Source organism: Etheostoma spectabile, chromosome 16 (genome assembly GCF_008692095.1).
Source record: "Etheostoma spectabile isolate EspeVRDwgs_2016 chromosome 16, UIUC_Espe_1.0, whole genome shotgun sequence".
NCBI lineage: Eukaryota > Metazoa > Chordata > Actinopteri > Perciformes > Percidae > Etheostoma > Etheostoma spectabile.
In genome coordinates this window covers 14072228-14092385 of record NC_045748.1, presented here as the reverse complement: position 1 = coordinate 14092385, position 20158 = coordinate 14072228, and the positions used below count along the sequence as shown (strand labels likewise).

At 40.9% G+C, this 20158-nt stretch overlaps 1 protein-coding gene across 2 annotated transcripts in view; it reads right to left on the bottom strand.

The window, feature by feature from the left end:
- Positions 1-368: 368 nt before the first annotated feature.
- The window catches only part of si:dkey-34e4.1 (carboxyl-terminal PDZ ligand of neuronal nitric oxide synthase protein), a 50920-nt gene continuing 31130 nt past the window's right edge, over positions 369-20158 (bottom strand). The window contains exons 8-12 of one of the 2 annotated variants that reach the window (XR_004335695.1): positions 16961-17122; positions 15242-15443; positions 13003-13315; positions 5962-6255; positions 2243-2428 (exon numbers count right to left, since the gene is read on the bottom strand). Coding sequence is in view for 1 of the 2 variants with exons in the window: in XM_032540048.1 (XP_032395939.1) it covers positions 1867-2428; positions 13003-13315; positions 15242-15443; positions 16961-17122 (1239 nt within the window). In the remaining variant the exon portion in view is untranslated. Of the gene's footprint in view, positions 2429-5961; positions 6256-13002; positions 13316-15241; positions 15444-16960; positions 17123-20158 lie in introns of both variants that reach the window. The other variant, XM_032540048.1, reaches the window with a different exon arrangement.

Here is a 20158-nt window from a genome sequence, read left to right as displayed (position 1 = left end):
AAAAAAAGAATCCTGTGTGCAATATCACATAAGAGTCTGATGTTGTGGTTTTCTGCAAATAATACAAACAGGGTATACATTTGTAGGGGGAAAAAACACAAGTTAGTGCTGAAGTTCTTCAACTATTCCTCTTTATTATTATTTTTTTTATTATTATTGCTGTTATAGCTTCCTGCCACATGTGATGTTGTGAAAGGCCTCGTTTCTGTGGCATTTGACACCTGCACCTTTACACAACCTCTCCTATCACACCCTAGCTGCTTTTTCTCTCACGTCCATTTATGACTTCTACATTTCAAAGGTTACACCTGCGCTTACTTGAATAAAACACCATTATACTAAGAACTAAGTGCCCTTCTATGTTCTTGTAATTTGTCATGTTTTCACTTGAGATGGTGTAACCTCCATTATTGTTCAATTCTGTTCATCTTTGTTATTGTTTACAAAAATTAGTAACAGTCTGAAAAAGAAAAGACCAGAAAGGCAGTATGAACAAAATCACTTGGTTTATCCGGTTGTAAAGTCATGTACAATTTCAAATGGGTAAAGCTGTAATTACCGAATGTGATAGAAGTCCGTCTTTCTAAATAAAAAAATAATTACAAAAAAAAAAAAAACACCATTATACTATAATGCAATAAAATCTTGCCACATCGATTTTTAAAATTTTTAAAGGGAATTTGAACAGGGAATTTATCATTTGCAAATTATTTTCTCAGAATATTAGAATATATCTTATAAAATGTCAGAAATGCCAGTCCAAAACCAAACAGATATTCAATGCATATCTGAAAAAATTATCATAATGTGTATGTGTGTGTGTGTCTACACACAATGTCATCTTAATTCATCTCGACAGCTCTGGTGATTCAGGATTTCTCAAAGTGAAAGGCCGAACAGAGAAAATCCATCCGCCAAGCTCTCTTCCTCCGGTGTCCTCTGTGATTCCCCTATTATCTTTCCATTGAGTCTAAAGGTTTATTTTAACACACTCTCCACAGAGACGGGTGCAATCCAAGGCTGTAGGTTTTTAAGATTTTTGAGGGTAAGTTTTTTTCTAGTGGTTAAAACTAAAATACATTAAAATTCAATGTTTTTTTTGGAAGGATTATAATGCTACATACAGCATACACAATCCATTCAAATATTCCACTAATTGTTCCAGTGTTGCTTCAAAGCCTGCAAGTCTGAAAGTATCAAAAAAACATTCTAAAACCCACTCAACATACGACCCAGCCACAAATAGGTGTGCATGAACCAAAACACAACTACATCTGCTCTCTTCTATCCTCCCATTTTCCTTTATCTGACTTTCTTGTTCTTTTCACGCATCATCCAGTCAGGTGCTGTACAGAAGTACGAGGCTCTTTCCAACATCACCAACATGTGCATGATCATGATCAGTGTGATATCTGCAGAAAAAGACATTTCTCACAATAGTTTGCACCACAGCAAAGCAATATACAAAATGACGTTTTAAGGTTGACTACTAGAAAAAAGAAAACGTGTTCCCTCATTCTCTTTGAAGTCTACGGTAACTTACGTGTGACCTTAACAGTGCAAGAATTGCTACATGTATTCTGCTTAACATTCTAGTCACTAAAAAGTAAATTAGATCATCCTTATTATTATTATTATTATTATTATTATTACAAAAATACTAAATCTGACCATTGGCTAATAATTTACACACTTGATTATTTTTCACTAACTGGTATATGCTATGTCTGTACTGTGTCACAAGTGGACGGAATAATAAAAGGTCCTGAAATGGAGCCCAGTGCAAACATAGGAGGGTCTGAGAGTAAGTATTGCATTAAGAGTAATTGAAGAATGTATTGGAAGGTCTCCCATCAAATCATTCCCCTAACTCCGCTGAGGGACATTAGGTTCTTCCTGGTTGCTCTCCAGCAGCTCATCCTCAGAGAAACTGATGTGAAGGCAGGTATCATTCATAGGAGAGGATAAGGGCAATGGGTGCTCATAGGTTTCCGGATGTGAGGCGAGGGTGGGGGGCTCAGCATGGTACGACTCGGAGGAAGACAGAACCGCTTCATTTCTCTCCTCCACGGGACTGTCACAGCTGCTGGAGGCCGTTAAAAACGTCCCGCGGTCCCCAAACAGGTCGTCGTCATCGCGGAGCGGCGACAGCAGAGACTTGGTCTCGGAGCGCACGCCTGAGTCCTCGCTGGCTGAGCAGGAGCTGCTCTCACCGTTGCTGAGGGAGTGGAAGTCAGCTGAAGACGAGGAGCTGGGGGTAATGTCGGGGAATGAGAGGCTGCTGCTGCGGCTGGCCGCCCCATCATTAGCGGGGGCCTCTTTGGCCGTGGGCACGACTGTGACTTCTGACCCCGGAGACAAGGTCCTGCTGGCCCGCTTGCGGTTCATGGAGGGTGGGGGGTCAAGTTTAGGGATCATCTGTTTATATCTGCAAGTGAATAGAACAGAGGCACTGGTTAGTGAAGTCTGACAAAATGCCTTTATTGGTTAACATGTTAAGAGAAGATCCATGAAAACTTTCATTGTCATCATTTTGCTAACTCAAGTTCAGCATAATCATTTCTCTCTACCAAACAGGTGCATGAGAATAAGCCGCAAGCCAGTTTTCCTCTCCATCAGTCACATTATCCCCCATTAACTTGAGATGTACTGTGACGTAAGCTGTTACTAGACAAGATAGAAACCCTCTCTTTCTGTCTGGCTCCCTGCGGTTTCAGCTGACTTATCTACCTCCCACAGCTCTTCTGTTAAGAAAATACAGGGGGGAACAGGGGAAGAAAGGGAGCTGAAGAAAAAAAAAGTGTGTGTGTGTGTGTGTGTGTGGGGGAAGCTGCAGGCTCCCCCTAACACACACACACACCAGAAATAGCTACACTGCAGTGTCTCTGATTGTACTACAGAAATGCCTCGACAAGCACCAGTGCGCACAATCAAACACACAATCGCAGTCATTCTCTTGGAAAATGAGTCCTGACACACACCCGCTAACAAGCCTCGCTTCCTCCCCGGCTTCCCCTTATCCACATTATTCTTGTGGCTGCTAACTTTGTTGCCCCTTGAAATCAGGTCTACGGTTGATTCCTGGTAATGATGTGAATTGCTGATGCAGCTACTGTCTCTGCTTCTGTACGAGATAGGTGTTGATAGCTACAGTAATGACAGACTCATAACGATGCAGGGAAACTCCCATCGCCCGAAATAAATACCCATCATTTCCCCTACTGACAAGTGGAGAAGCACACACACACACACACACACACACACAGCACTGACACAAGCGGTATCATCGTTTTTTTTAGCCATTGTAGCGGCATTGCTCCAGAGATGGCAATGTGGTCCACCACATACTGTAGTCCAGACAGAAATATCCCAACAACTATTGAATGTATTACCATTAAATGTTGCACAGACATTCATGCTGCTGACATTCATTTATTTTAATTGTGCGAACTGAATTCCTTACTTTCCTTGACTATGCTGTGGATCTGTGTGTATCCATACTTCTGGTCTCTGCTCACATTTACAATTTTGCAAAAACAAATTCTAGGAACAAGTTCCTGTTGAATTTCTGATAAAGATAAACAGTCCATCTTAAAGTTTGATTCAGCGTTGGTTTCTTGTGCTGTTACTTTTCAATGTGTGTGCTGCCAAGTTGTGGGGAAGAATGTGCAGCTGGATCAAGGAGCAGGCTGGTCTTATTATCATAACTTTGACTCAGCACTCCTTTTTTCTGTCACATTGACACCCCTCTCCACCTCACCGCCAGATCTTCCTCTGCTGTTTCTTTCTTTACACTTCTCTACCTCGCTCATGTCCAGAGATCTTCAACAAGGGGTCTGGGACCCATAGGGGTCCTCAGAGTTACTGCAGGAGGGCCACCAAATTATATATTTTTTGAAAGTTTTCTTTTGTTTTTATTAAAAATGTTGACATATACATATTATTATTTTTTATTTTTATTTTACTTTATTAATCCCACAAGGGGAAACTACACTTTTCACTCTGTTGTTATTACACACAGGCCTGAATTACACACACATGCTACCTACACATGCACTAATGGAGACATGTCAGAGTGAGAGGGCTGCCCATGGAAAGGCGCTCCGAGCAGTTGGGGGTCCGGTGCCTTGCTCAAGAGCACCTTGGCAGTGCCCAGGAGGTGAATCCTATGTATGGTTAACAACTAAAAACATGATTTTTAAACTCAAGCCAACCATTGTTGTTTTAATAGCTTAGTATAATGCACTAAAAAGGTATGTATAAAGGCCTTAGGCCACCCTACACGTTATCATAGGCCGAGTTTAATATTAACTTAATTTTAAACAATATGTAGTAGAGGGTCCCTGCTCTGTCTCACTTTCAGTTCAAGGGTCCTTTGCTTAAAAAAAAAACAAACTTGAAGACCCCTGCTCTAGTCTCATTCAACCTGCCATGCATCTCAGCTGCTGGTGTCCTATTACTTTAGCCTCTCTTTTCCAGTCCATTTAATTTGGAAATTCTGTCACACACAGATACTCTAGATAACAAACAAGGACAATTGACATAAAGGACAAATCCATCCTCTTAATTTAATGATTCATGACACATTTGTGTGATTTTAGATGTCAGTGTTGGTGATTATGAGACTGAGCTAATTTTCTTTGTTTGTGATCTTTAGAGCTCTATTAGATGACTTTCTCTGACTAGAAAAAGGATGATTTTATGTTGCCTACAGACCACACAATTTCTAAAATCCCAATCTTCTGTCAAAACTGAATTATGACACACTTAACTTGTCAGCACAATATCCCGCTCTTACTGTCTGTGTTAGTGCACAGACTGAAAGACGAGCTAATGATCTGTGATATGGCCCACAGTGCTCAAATCGTCCAGTGCTCATTATACCATAATGTTGTACAGCAGTCGTCACACTAAAGGAGATTGCGCTTGTTCAAGTCAGAGCATTTACGACAGCTCGTGTACACTTCATTTTACTGCTGAAGAAGAATATCTGAATGCTTTATTCTGCTGAAGCATTTAGCAATCCAATGGTTCCTTTCAGTGTGGCATCGAAATTAACTTGCAGAGAGACTTGAAATGCACTTAGATAATCCATCACAGTGAGAAATTCTTTGGGTTTTATTTTATTTTTTTAAAGTATTATCTTTCTGCCGTGGTACATTTGAATACAGAATATTTTACGTCTTCTAAGATGGACCATTTCATTGTGGGTGGAAAGCTCTGAAATAAGAAAATAAGCTGAATATTTCTCATGTATAAGCAACAGAATTCACATTATCCTTTTCACATTATTGTTTGTTATCTGGGTAAATGAAAAAATTCTGTTCTGATTGTATGTATGATTTTAATGCTTCATCCTATATACTTTTAGGATTATTGTCTGTCACTGCTGGCCACAAATTAAAAGGAATTAATTTCCTTCTACTTCTCTTCTACTGGTGCAAAACTACAGTAAGACCACACACACACACACACACACACACACACACACACACACACACACACACACACACACACACACACACACACACACACACACACACACACACACACACAGTGTAAGACAGGTGCATCTTGGGTGCTTCTCTTCTACTTCTGCGCTGACAGTTTTACTGTTCAGGTGGAACCTCCACTGACAAGACAATACCAAATCTTGACAAGAACATTTCTTCTATTTTGGCAAAAGTATGCAATATAATACAATCGCTCACAGTCCAGCAAAGTGTATAAAACACAGACAGCGCTGCCCTGCAGTAGACACTGATTCACTGATTACCTCAGTGCAAATGCAGGACCACATCTGCATGTAAATGGAGGTTATGATGTAGTCATTAGCAGAGAAATCACCGGTGAGACCTAAACATGAGCCAGCAAACACCCACACTGTTCATCCACCACATGCAGAGTGTCGTGCTTGTGCCACAGAATGTTTCACATGCTGGTTGTCATGAAAATACTCACATAGAGGGAGGAAGAGGGGCAGAGAGGAGAAGAGGAGGAGGAGGAGAGGAGGAAGAGGGCTAAGCCAGTGGAAGCGAGCTCCCCAGGCTCCTAGGAAGAAGCAGGCTGGTGCAGCAAGCGAAGAGAGGAACAGGGATGGGGACGGGACAATGGAACATATGAGCTGTGGGTTTAAGACAGCGGCCTGCTCGTCGGGTAATATTTTGGGGTTCACTTTGTTTGTTTGAGCAGACTGATGGGAAAATGAGGGATGGTTAGATGAGGAAGAGGAAGAGCAGGAGAGGGTCCTCGCACCTGTACCAAAGAGAGGCAACAGTTAGACTACAGAGAATCAGGGAGCTACTGTATGTAAGGGACCAGTGGATTAAAAAAGCCAATTTAGCACATTAAAGCCACTATGTGAAGGATTTTTACATTAATAATAATAATTTGATACGTTAAGAATTCAAAATACTTTGACTTTGAAGGTGTGAAGCAAAGATCTGGTCATTGTTACAAGACAAGCATCCAAAATAAAGAAAAAATTATCGTTTTCCAAACAGCGAAATCTAACACTACCGCCCGCGATAATACTGCACAAAAACAGAATTCTTATTTGGATATTTTTTATTTATTTAAAGGGACCTTGGGAGTCATGGTTAACTTTTCATCTTACACAGTTTTATGTAAACAGGCTTGTACTTTTTGTCAATCTTTTGGGCAGATGATCCAGCTGACAGTCCCATGCCCATCAAAGCCCCGAAAGTGCTCCAACTGAAAAAGGTCCATTCAGAAAATTACCAAAGGTGCCCCAAATAGCTCCTCCAATTTCGCAACTCTATGTACACTGTCTGCTCCTCTAACCAATCCACTACAAAATGAGCAAAGTCCCAACTTTCTACTGCATTACCACCACAAGATGGTTAAAGCTTTAGTGTGTAACGTTTAGATATTATTAAACGTCCGTTACATTCAAGCCATTCCCAAATGAGTTGCAACAGAGCTAATTAAGACTATCAGCTCCACACAACACTCTGTATTTCTCAGCATGGCTGTGTTCAGGAGATTGTGTTGTCTGGTGACTTTCCCGCGCAGAAGCTCAAGTGACGATAATTACCTTTTCTGACAAGTCCATCATGTTTTTATAATCCTCTTTGTCGTCTTTGGCTACTAGCGACTGCGTGGAGGAGGGGTGGGGCCGCGTGCGCGATCATGGAAGTCTTGTATCATGTGGACGCGCCAACAGTGTTGTTGTCATTACTTAGAATTCCTCGTGGGAGTGACAGAAACAACGCATTATAGCTTTAATAGATCTTACAGCAATAATGTCCACTGTGTTGTGTTATCTAGCTTTGCAAGTTACTGTACTGTAGTTTTACATAAAAATGAATGCAAACTAATTGCGGCCTCAAAAGGTAAGAGAGAAGTCTAAGTGTAGTAGTTAGTGAATAAAAAACATACAGAACCACTGCTTCACTTCAATTTCACTTTTTGGTATTAGAGATGCTTGTCAGGCTATGCACTGCCAAGACTTGATTAATGTTGCATGAAAATCAATAGAGACCGACGCAACAAAGGTGTTTTAGAAATTAAAATGAACTTGTGTCTGCAATACATATGACTAATAAGCACAGCATGCTGGTGTACCTCACTCATTCAATAAACAGAAATAAAGCAGGCAATTAGGTGGAGAGCATGAACGAAAAGCACAAAAATCACAAAACAGGTGGAGACTAATAAAAGGAATGAGAAAACATCTCTATCTTTGTATTTAGTCATCTCTCTAGAAAAGTAAGTTGGCAGTAAAATTCTTTACACTTCAGACTTTGAGACAGACAGACATGCACAAAGCAACTGAGAGAACAAGTAGGAGGTTTAAACTCAGAGAAGGGACACTGGGCCTTTGTGAATTAATGTTGCTTGTGTAAAGAAATTAACACGCAACACCCATCTGAGATGCCTGTGTGGGATGTTTAAGCATGTAGGTGGATGAACATGAGAGCCTTCAGGAGTATAGAAGGAACCGCAAAGTGGCTGCAAATCTTTAAAATTTGAGCAATTGTACCCTTTAGAGCAATGCCGCCTGTCAATCATTATTCAGTGACTGAACGGCCAAATATTCAGCTCTCCAGATATCACACTCAGCCTGACATGAGTCTGAGAACACAGATGAATCTTAAAAACGAGAGTATAGTATATCTCTGAACAACAACGTGTAGCAGTGTGTAACTCCAGCAGGCAAAACCAGCTCCACCTCAACGCCTGTAAACATCATCCATTACACGCCTATCACATTGCTGCAATTAAATTACTGCTTGTGCAGCCGACACACAGGCGATGATGTTAATGATGAAGAGGGAAAATAAAAACGGATAGAGGAGGAAGAAGACGATCACCAGATAGGTCAGGAAATGTAATTATGCAACATACAATGCTGTCAGAGAAAGAGTTTAAGAGAGTGCCTGCAGTCTATACCATGCCAGGGAAAAGCATGACTCACTTGTGAATGTTATATAGTTGGTCACCATAGGTTTGTTTTTGCTCTGTGTGGGCACGGTGCAGTTTTTAGCAGCATGGCTCTGGGGATGGCTATGATGGTCCGGACTGAGATATCTCAACATCGACTGGATGGATAGCAATGAACTGACTTCTGGTGATCCTCTGACTTTTTGTGGTTTTGAATGAAATGTTTCATTCATTCATTCATTCATTCATTCATGTCCCTCTCAGGCAGCATGACTTGTCATCATCTTCAGTGATCCCTTAACTTTTCCTCCAGCGCCATCATCAGGTCAACATTTTAAATTGCTTGGTAGTTTTGTTTATGACCAAATATCCAAATGAATAGCATGGCTATGTGTCATACATAAGAAGAGAAAGAGGTGAATCAAAAAGTGGAAATAACAAAGCTCAATATTCTGCCCACAAAGTGTATTTTAAGTCTACTATTACATCCTGTTTCGATTATTCTGTTGTGTAAAGTGTGACTCACTACATGGCTAGATATAGTGTTAGTGTGCCAACATACCATATGCAGTGATCATATAGCACTCGAGTCAGTGGGCCAGCTGGAGAGCAGAGATGGATTATGGTCCATGCTGGGTGATAAAATGCCTGTATAATCTAAAGCTAAATTGTATAAGGGATGAAGTTAAAGAAACGGATTGATAAAAATGCATGTGAACTAAAAAAATTGTGATAAATTATCAAGTGATTTGCATAAGTTAAAGCGGATTTGATTGGAAAAGTCATGAAATAATGAAAACAGAGCCACGCTTCCTAATTTTCCGCTTATTACATTCATATTTCAAAATTTCCATTTATCAGTTACAGCAACCAATTTTCTTACTTCCGCCCAAAATGTCAATGAATAAATGGTAATTGGGCGTTGTGAATGATGAATGGTAGACAGTAACACAGCCTTGTTGATTATCAGAGCAACACTGTTCCAAATAAAATGTTAACCGAGTTCATCAAATCAATCCACTATTTATCACTATCTTTCAATTTATATGTATTTGACTGCTTCAGTTTTTTGTTTCTTCCACCTTGAGGTCACTTTCAATTCATATGGATTTTCATGATCTCCATTTTTATCCATTCATTTTTGTTACATCAACCCCTCATATAATTGCCCTAATAATGTGAAGTGAACAGATTCCATCACCCTGCACGACCAGCACCGGACCCAGAGAGAGGTCAGCTCATGCAGGACGAAAAAGGAGAGGATGAGGAGAGACGGGGCGAGAGGATGGCAGAGGAGTCTGTCTGCTAGTTTGCAGAGAATAAAATAAGGCCACTCAGGCTGTAAACATTGATTCACTGGGGAAATCCAGAAAACAAAAGCAAATGGAAGCAATAAAATGTACCATGGTGAGGGAGGGCGGGTACAGGAGTCTGACTGCGCCAAAGGTAATGCAAAGGAGTTTGGCCGGGGAAACACAATGGAGCTCAAGTTTCCATTTCCCCAACCCTAACTTTGTCTGATTTTTCTTAGGATTTAGTGTGATTAAAAGTTGTTGAGCCACATAAGCAGCATAACGCTACCAATTATAATACTGAAAGGTCATTTCATAAACTAACTTTCTTTGTTGCTTCTTTTTCTGTTCAGCCGGAAAATATTTTTTTTTCCCCTGAAGTAATAAACTGACCTTTCCTTTATTTTTATTTGCCATTTGTGTATAAACCTTGAAAAAAACATTTCTGCTTACTATTTAAAGAAAGTTGATGTCATTCAGGAGAGGCGGCAAAAACATAGCCAATAAAAGAGGGGGAAAATGGCAGAGAGGGGAAAGCCACTTTAGAAAAAGAACATAAAAAGCCCCGGGGGTTATTTTTAAGCTATTGAATCTTTCTTTAAGCCTTTGAGACACAAAATAGAAAATGTGGTGGGAGAGAGAAGCTCAGACGGAAGAGTGGTAGACAGAAAAGAGAAGTCAGTTGTTACATAATTACAAATAAAAGCAAACAGGAGGGGTTCAGCCTGGCACACAACGCACTCCCAGATGAAACCAATGTTCAGATGGAAATGTACAGTAACAAGATGCCTTTCTTTGGAAAAGCCTTAAAGTTCCCTTTCCTTTTATTTTTCCCCCTCACTCATGCAAAAGAAAAACTATTCTGACATATGGACTGGGGTAGAGTTTCAGGTTGTGCAGGGATGGGAGCCGGGATTGGCTGGAGTCTGTGCTGCAGGAAACCACAGGATGAGAGTCTGGCTGTAGGGAGCTCAGCCACACACACACACAACACACACACACACACACACACAAACACACACCACACACACAACAACCCACACCACCACCACACACACACACCACACACACACACACACACACACACACACACACACACACACACACACACACACACACACACACCGCAGAGTCAATTCCAACTCGTTATTTTTCTACTTGTCTGTTTTGAAATCAACTTGAACATGCTCTCCTTGGAGACTTTGCTGTGGATTGCTTTCAAGGAGAGATAGCGAAAAGCAAGAGCAGAGACAAATTAAGTGAGGGGATGAGAGAGGAGGAGAGGGATAAATAGCAAGAGTTTGTCTTGCTTGAGAGCTCAACTTGATCTTATGTAGTAAATGCTTTTTGTGTTTAGTTTTTTTTCTCCTTTGTGATGCCTTTAGGGAGATTAAAAGCTCATTAAAAAGTAATTAGGTGTTGTGGCTCCATATATGCATTCAAGGTAAGGGCTGCTTGTGTATCAGTGAGCACTTCACAAGATAAAATGTGCACGACAGCGAGAAATAGAAGCTCAAACATTGCTAGAAAGCGAAAAATTCCAATTAATGTCTTTACTCTCTCCACTCTTGTTTTAAAGGCTTTTCAAAATGAGTTATTTCATGAAATAGAAACACTTGCACAGAGTTTCTGTGTTTCTCTCACTCTCTCTCGCATGCTTCTCTGATTACCTCTTTCAACCTCCAACCTGATCCCCTCTTTGTTTGTCTAACCCCAACCCTTTTCTTCCAGTGTTCTGTAATCCCCTGATTACAGTCACACTTTCATTAGCTGCAGGGTGTTTCTGCTGAGTTGAGCGGTTCTCCACTAATAACACTAAAAGCTACAGGCTGTGTATGTCACTGTGTAGCCCACTACCTCACTCAAACTGACTGGTACCACATTAGGAATGTGTTTGCACATTGAAGGAATAGTTCAGACATTTTGGGGAAATATTTGCTTTCTGGTAGGGAGTTAGATGAGAAGATCGATACCACTGTTATACTATGTGGCCATTAGCCAGCAGACACTTGGACTGGGTAAACCCAGCCCGATCTGCCGGTGATTTGATTTCGCCTTGCAGCTCAGGCTTGAAACCTGTACTTTTTTACAGTTACAAATCTGAGGGGACCAATCCCAAACTGGCTTATCCACCTGGCATGCTATTGGCGGGTTTAACACGATGACGACAGAAGCAACGGCAAGCAACATTTTGTTTACATTAAACATAGCGGCCACCGAAGCACAGCAACATGTTCTGCAAAGTACATCACTTGGATCGTTGGTCTGATTGGTTGAAGGACTATCCAAAAGCGTACAGAGTCATCTGAACTATGCCTGTTGATCATGCCTCTTGTGAGGTAGAAAATACAGAGCAGACTTCCCAGACTTCAATCTTAAAAGACTGAGCTTAGCAGACACTAGCTTAGCACAAAGACTGGAAGTAGATGCAAAGAGCTAGAGGTAAAAAAGCACTACCAGCACTTCTAAAGCTTACTACCATGCAACAAACAATGGGAAGTTATTGAATTTGGCCATAAATTAGCTTAGAAATCATAGAGAAAAAAAGCATCTCATCATCCCGTTTTTAAGTTTTCTTCAGTATGAAAGTAATCCAATGATAGTTATAGGACATTGACCAATTGTAAACAGGATATGCTAATGGATAATTCTGAATACTTTTAATAGAGCCAATGTTCCAAAATGTGAACAAATGTAGGCTAAATTCAGGGTTCGAGTTTTAGCCCACAGCTATCTAACAGACTCCATACCACTATTATATTTCCTGTTTATATCCCCAAACCTTCATGTAAAAAAATGAAAATAAGACAAACAAATAAATGAAAATCGGAGCGACAAATCCATCCATCTAATAAAGGGAGAACCTGCACATTACACGCAGACACCAAGCACAGAACAGCAGCAGGGGTGGGGAGGGAGAGAGGGTACTGCCTTTGACTTCTGTACAGTTTTTCCTGCTTCCAACGTTACATGAATGCTGGATATATACCAAACTAACTTTTCTTCACTTTTTCCTGCAACACAAGTGGATAACTTAAAGGAGCATTGCAACTGTTGTCTAGAATAAACTTGAGTGGGGGAAAGGTGCTACATAAGGCTGGATTTTCAGAGTCTATTATTTGGCTATGAGCAAACTTCATAAAAAGCCATTTTCCAACACTAAATATCAAACAAAAGCCAGAGACTGTATAGACTACATACACTACAGACACTTACACTACACGCTGCCAGTTGACTGACTGTTAATTCCGTACATTGGTACAGTATTATTAAGACATATTTGAAAACACAAAGACAGTCTTACTTTTCATCCATGTTGGCAGAGTTTCTTAACGTGAATGGGGCGATCTCATTGCATGAGCTCTCGTTGTTGTCCGCTGTCCCCTTGGGCCTGATAAAAGAGTCCAGGTCTCCATTGACCGATGCGGCTGGTTTGGTACCGTTCTCCAGGTTGAGCAGGTTCAGGTAGGACTCAGCACAGTCCACTTGGGTAGGGGAGAGGGGTGAGGTTTGGAGTGGCCATGCAGGTGTGGAGGTGATGATCTGGTCCAAGGTCTGGCTGTAGGGATTCTTCAGATTCAGAGTTAGAACCTTTGCTGATGGTGACTGTTGACCATCTGGAATAGACAGAAGACGAATCACCAAAATGCCAGAATCAAAAGAATAAGTAACTATTTGACACTGAACACCAAACAACTTGTTGGCTCTTTCTTATTTTTCTAAAGACAGTCTAAGTGCTGACTCTCATTACAGAAAGAAGAGTTGGCACTGTGCCAGTGGAAGCACTTAGGCCAGCCATGTCTGAGATAAGCAGTTTCTATCAGAGGGACTAACATGATTAATACAAGCATGAAACATGATGCATCATTTTCCACACACACACACACACACACACACACACACACACACACACACACACACACCCACACACACACACACACACACACACACACTTATTATTTTGTCAAGACTGACTGTTCTTTTAGCTCCTGTAATACATCCCCCTCCAAATCCTCCTTTGGGACAAAGTGATTGTAAAAATCTATTGCAACTGTCTATTTCCAACTGAACAATAACACTTAGCTGTGATTGGCTGCCAGGTAGGCATTCATTTACCAATGTGTATTTATGAAGATGTTGTTTGCAGTAGTGTTTAACTGGACTGCAATTTATCCAGGGACGTTTTAAATGTTTTTTCCACCCAATTACAAACATAAGGGGGGGGGGGGGGAGAAAACACCACTAGCTATGACCTCAGTAATAAACATACAGTTGGATTGACACCGCTCTAATTGCATGTTTACACCTAGCCATTTTTGCCCATATTTGGTGACACAATTACACCCAAAGTCACGGCGCAAATGGGGCAACGAGAATGAGGCGAACACATAAAATCTGCACTAGACATTTGCGTGACGCTGTGTGGCAAAAGCCTATCAGTGTTTAGATTTTCCTGATGTTTTGATGTTAGTGAAGAAAAGGAGGAACACATTACTGTCGCCGGCTATGGTCAGCCAGCGCTCTATAGTACCTCAGTATTTGACTGACTTTTCCTCTAGCGTCAGCATTAGGTCAAGATTATAATTTGTCAGGGGCGCACGCTCAACCAGGTGAGCTACTAGGGCGCCCCTGACAAATTATAATGTGTTCAAAGACTCGGTCCTTACAGCAGCTGCCCGGGCACGAGTCCAACCCACAGCCTTTTGCTGCATATTGTTCCCCGTCTCGCTACCCTCTTCCTATCTGAATCTGTCAAGTCCAAAAAGCCCCAAAAGATTATCCTTAGTACTTTGGTTTCTGACCAAATACCTGCTAAACTTATGAGATTCCCATAAGCCTCAGCTATAGTTTGTATTTAGTGCTAATTAGTAAATATTAGCATGCTAACACAATAAACTAAGATATGTTAGTATTCAGCTCAGCGCTATGCCTGAACATAGCCTCACAGAGCCACTGGCTGAAGACCCTTAGTCTCGTCACTGTTACACACAATACTACACATTAACAGAGTGCATGCAGAGTCTAAAACATGAGCCCGCAACATCCGCTATAAAGTGACATGAAAACAGAAAAAAATGATTTGCTTATGGAAATAATTAAAAATAGTGTTAATAAAATAAGGATCCTCTAAAAATGACTAGAAAATCTCTTAAATCACGTTCACTGATGCTTTTCATTATACATAAACACAATTTAAGTTCCTCCTTAGATATTGTGATCAAGAAATCTTCAAGATAAAAATAACTCACTAGCATCTACAACAATGATTTTGCTCGCACCAAGAGTACTATGTTCATTCTCATCACTACAAATAAAGGCAAAATGCCCAAATCAGGGACACCCAGGTGGTACAAAGGGAAAAGCACTCATGTTCACCTGCAGAGCGGGGTTCAATACTCGCCAGCTGTACTTCTGCTCCGTCAAACTGAACTGACAATGTTTGCGGGCAGGAAGCCAGTGAGGGGTTATGAGAGGAGTGAGCAATGACAAGGCCTGCAGCACACAGGGAACACGACCTGACATGACTCCCACCAGTCACTTACTGTGTCCATTAGCTTGAGGCTCCTGTTGTGGCTGCCCTGGTTGTGTTTTTGGGGAGGGGGCCTCCAGCTCTTTCAGCTGCTGCACGAGCAGAGCCAGGTGCTGCAGCAGGTCCCTGTTCTGCATCAGCAGCTGGTGGACGCGGGCCTGAGCCTCCATACGAGCCGCAGTCTCTGCTGCCATCTGATCCTTCAACAGCTGCACCTGTAGTGGAGGTTGAGGTGTGTTTATTTGGGCGAGACTCGATTCATATGCAAAGCGTAGATGCATTATCCATCACTATGTTTGTTTGAATGGTTATTTCTTTTCAATTCCACTCACTTCCCACCTCACCCATATCATATGTTTCTGATGATATTATGGGGACAAAACCAGATTCAAAATCCTGCCCATATTTATCAATATATATTTTAAACTGAAAAGAATGATGGGATGGCTACTGTGGTGGATCATTAACTTGCAGGTTGATTTTGCTATAGCGGTGCAATCAACCGGATCAGACATGACATACTAAAGTAAACATACATTTGTGTTGCAGTTCCTCAGATACGCTATAAATAGTAGGCTTGATGAATCTCTTGAGATGCAAATTTACAAATGTTGCACTGCTTGTATTTTTAATACACTTCTCTGACTGTCCTTCCATTACTGTGTTGATGCTGCCTCCTAGTGGAGAGCATCAGTAGAAGATTATATACAGATTACTTGAAGCCCACATGTTATTGGGGCTTCACTGTGAATAACAGACACTCAACAGAGTGAGCTATGAACTCCAGGTAAAGATCCCCTTCACAGGTCTTGAAACTGCTAAATTGTGCTTAAGAATTTATCTAACAATTCATCCTGCATGTGTGTAATGGTGAGTGTATTTGCCACAAGCACAGTAAAAGTGCACTAAGTCTAATTGACAAAATAATTCCAGTTTCATTTTATGCCATACCCCAGGTATTCACAATCTGACTGAAATAAATTCGAGGCTGAGAGAAAGAGAAAGGAGACATCAATGTCATTGAATAAGCTAAATCATGGTTAATAGTTCATGCCATACTGATATATATTTAAGTTTCTCACTTTTGGTCAAACAAAACGAGACGTTATAAAGACGCGATCTTAGGCTCAAGGAAGTTGTGATGGACCTTTTTGCCACGATTAATCGAAAACACCAATCGTCAAATGTATGTCCAATGTAATGTATCAATAATTAAAAATCACTGTTAGTTGCAGCCCTAAATCTGAGCTTGTATTTGAAGGTGTCATACAGTAGAGGGTTCAAAGATACTTGGTCATGTGTGTTCAGCTACTGTTGTGTTTTAAATAGTCTATATCATTAGCGTTCCACTTCCAGTGATGCATCAAATTCCACTGGATGCATGTATTTCCCTTTTCCTTAACCTTTCTTTGTGTTGGAATTTTAAATTCGGTGGATTTATGAGAACCATGGTTAACTGCTCGTCAAATCTCTGCAGGGTAAATTCAGACAGCTAGCTAGACTATCTGTCCAATCTGAGTTTTTTGCCCGAACAACTATTTTGCAGCGGCTGTGCACCGCCCACGACAATTCTGATTAGTTACAAGAAATGCCATTAAACCAGAGCATGTTTTCCTCCCATCCCAGAATGCTTTGTGGAGTAGTCAGACCCTCCTTCAGTGGAGGAGGGTCTGACCAAGCGCGACTATGTTTTACACAACTTGCACACTGCGTATGATCGTCTGTTTCTTACCTGCGCGACGGCCACCTGTGTGTGCTGCTGTTGCTGCTGTAGCTGCTGCTGAAGAAGCTGCAGATAGTGCTGTGATGCCAGCGGAGTGAGAGAGCGAGAGCAAGGGCTGCTGGGAGTAATACCTTGGGATGTCACAGTGAAGAGGGATCTTCGATCAAAGTCCTGAACACAGACAAACGCATCGAAAACACACTTTATTGATGGAAGGTAGTAAAACAACATTACTCCCTGACATCGTATTTCCTCACACACACTGTAACCCACAAAAACCATCAAAGACACAAAAGGCCCTCAGGACCAATAATGCTGCCAGTTTTTCCAACTCTTGCATTGCGGAGATATTTTTAGACCTCGGGACACCAGATGAAAGCAATTAACAAGCTAGTAGGATAGAAACCACCCAGTCCTCTAGAGTCCCCGAGACCAGGACTGCGACCCACTGATCTGGAGCCCCTTGGAGCCCTAATGTGACTCTTCATCAGGACCGGAATAATCTCTGAGCTCATTATCATACACACACTCTCTTCCTCTGTCTTAATTTACCTCCCTCAGTCTCCTTTCTCCCTGGATTTTTAGATCATTTTGCAGATGATATCTGGTAGCGCAAATATTTCCGGGAGAAATTCCCTTAGCAGCTTTTCACTACTTCACCCTCTTAGGGACAGATCAATTGTGTGTTTCTGTCCCCAGAGATATCAACACTGAACACGAGCAATGGATTTAGTGTGTAACTATGTTCAAGTCAAACAAATGTATACATTTCATGTCTATAAATCACACAAATTGCTACTGCCGTCCTGCAAAACTGCATGACGCTTTGGTACAGTGGTACAGAGTATACTGTAACCCCTACACCACCCCACTAGAGGGCGAAGTAGCACACTATACCGTACAGCACATTCAAATTGTGGTTAGGTAGATGATCTAAATTTGTGTTAATTACTACTGAATAATAACAAACATTTTCTTCTTCCAAACTTTAACTTTACTTGTTGCTTCTTTAGTACTGAATATTAATACTACTGGTACTGGAAAAGGGGTTTGATTAATTGATTAGTAAATTGGTGATGATTGATTTTGATTATCAACTAAGCGTTTAAGTAATTTCTTAAGCAAAAAATATAAAGTAAATTAGAAACAACAGGTTCCAGCTTCTTAAATTTGACGTCACCTTAGGCTCTGGGGAATTTTAATTGGCTTTTATTTATTTTTTTAGACAAAACAATTAAACAAATTTAGAAGATTAAAGCCCCTAAAAGTATGCATGACTATATAAGCAATAATTAAAGCTAAAATTATGGAAAAAGAAAACAGTCCTACTGTGTGGGAGTAGTTTGATTCACAGCGGCCTGGCGACAAAAGCAAACCTCCCACAACTGTCATCAGATTTTGACTCAAATGTTGCTCAACTGTGATTGGTGTACAGAAATTCACCTTTTTAAAAGTCAACCCCGCCGGTGAGAGGAGCTCTGACAAAAGTAAAAGGAATATGAATCAATTCAAACTTTGTGATCATGTAGGACCCTATTGTTCATTGTAAAAGATGATTCAGAAAAATGTGTTGTTGGGGCCTTTAAGTGACAATGAAAATAATCATTAAAAACTATGGTTTTAAAATCATTTAACATTTATCACCTCAGATGGTCTTAGACATGTTTGTTATTTTGCCCACCCTTGTTTTGCCTGTTTGCAATCACCAAATACAGCCAGCATCTTGTGTAGTCTGTATCTTCCCACCAGTCTTTGTTCAGTTATCCTGATCTCTTATTATTCCTCCATCTCCTTTCCGCTTTCTTTCGCTCTCTCCTTGCTTATCTCCATAGAGCAGATGTTCATGAACCCCTCAATGGGATTATGGTGGTGTTTCTCAGAAATCAAAGGGAACAGACTTGGTTAATTTGGAATTAAGTGTCCCCCTTTCACAGCCAGCAGGAATATTCAGGTTCCCTCCAATCCAACACTCTCTTTGAGCAGCATGATAACAGCTGTGTCTGTCACACTCACTATGGTGACAAATCCAAAGGAAAGCATTGTGACACACCAAAGCCTACATGTTTGCATCTTTTCACCCTGTCAAAGCCAATATATTTGTGAAACATAATAGTCATAAGGATTAAACGTCTGTTAAACACAGAGAAACAAAAATGTAGTATTTTTTACCTCATGCAAGTGTGACCTGGGAATTTCCCAAATACAGTATCTGCTGACACTGAGGTTAGTCATGGAGAGCTACAGTCAATGATCTGGTCAGGTACTGCAGTAGATGACAAAGCACTATACTATACTTCCTTAGTTCAATGAGCCATTTGGCAGCACTATGCCTGGATTATAGCATCAAAACGCCGCTAAAGCCAAAGCAATGAATCACAGCAGATTTGTTTTCCTGTAGCTACAAAGACATAAGCAGTCTGGAGCAAAAAAAACTATAACCCTTAAAATGTGGATGCTACTGCTGCTGCTTCCTCAACCCTGCAGCAGGTGTCAGTAATAATGGGTACCTTCACTACAACTGCAATGGAAACTAAACTGCCATGTGAGAATGTGGTGTTCATTATGTGAGTTTGTGAATGTCCTTACATTTCGCTGTTAGGTGCTGTAAGGATTAGCTGTCCAATTAACATGACTTAAAATAGTCTTAAACATCAAGTCAATTCCAACAGTTAGTGCTGCAAATTTGGCATTTTTGCCTCTAGATTTAGCAACTTCTATGACCCCCTTAGCAAATTTTTTCAAAAATGTCCCTAGCAACAAATCAGCCAAACCTTACTTTCTTTCCCTTAAAGACAGTTCCTAACATTTCTCAGTAAATGTCTACTTATCCTTGCTCACAGTGGCTCTCAGGATTGCCGGTTTTTAGTGAGTGGGACAGAACGGCAGCATGCTCAATCAACCAACTGTCATACTAAGAGAAACTTGAATGACCTGTGAATGTATGTTCCTAACCAAGCTTATTAGCTTCTACCTTCTGAGTGGAATACAAACTTAGCAGCACAGTGGGTAATCACAAATGTCTAATGTCAAAAAGAGACAAATGGCTTCAAACGGTCCCATGGTATGATCATTTACCTTTATGAGGTTTTTAAACATTACTGTGTTCCCCCAGCCTGCCTATGGTACCCCAGAGACAAGAAATGGCAATAGGTGTAAACCGAGCCCTGGGTAACCTGCTCCGCCTTTGAGAAAATGAAAGCTCAGATG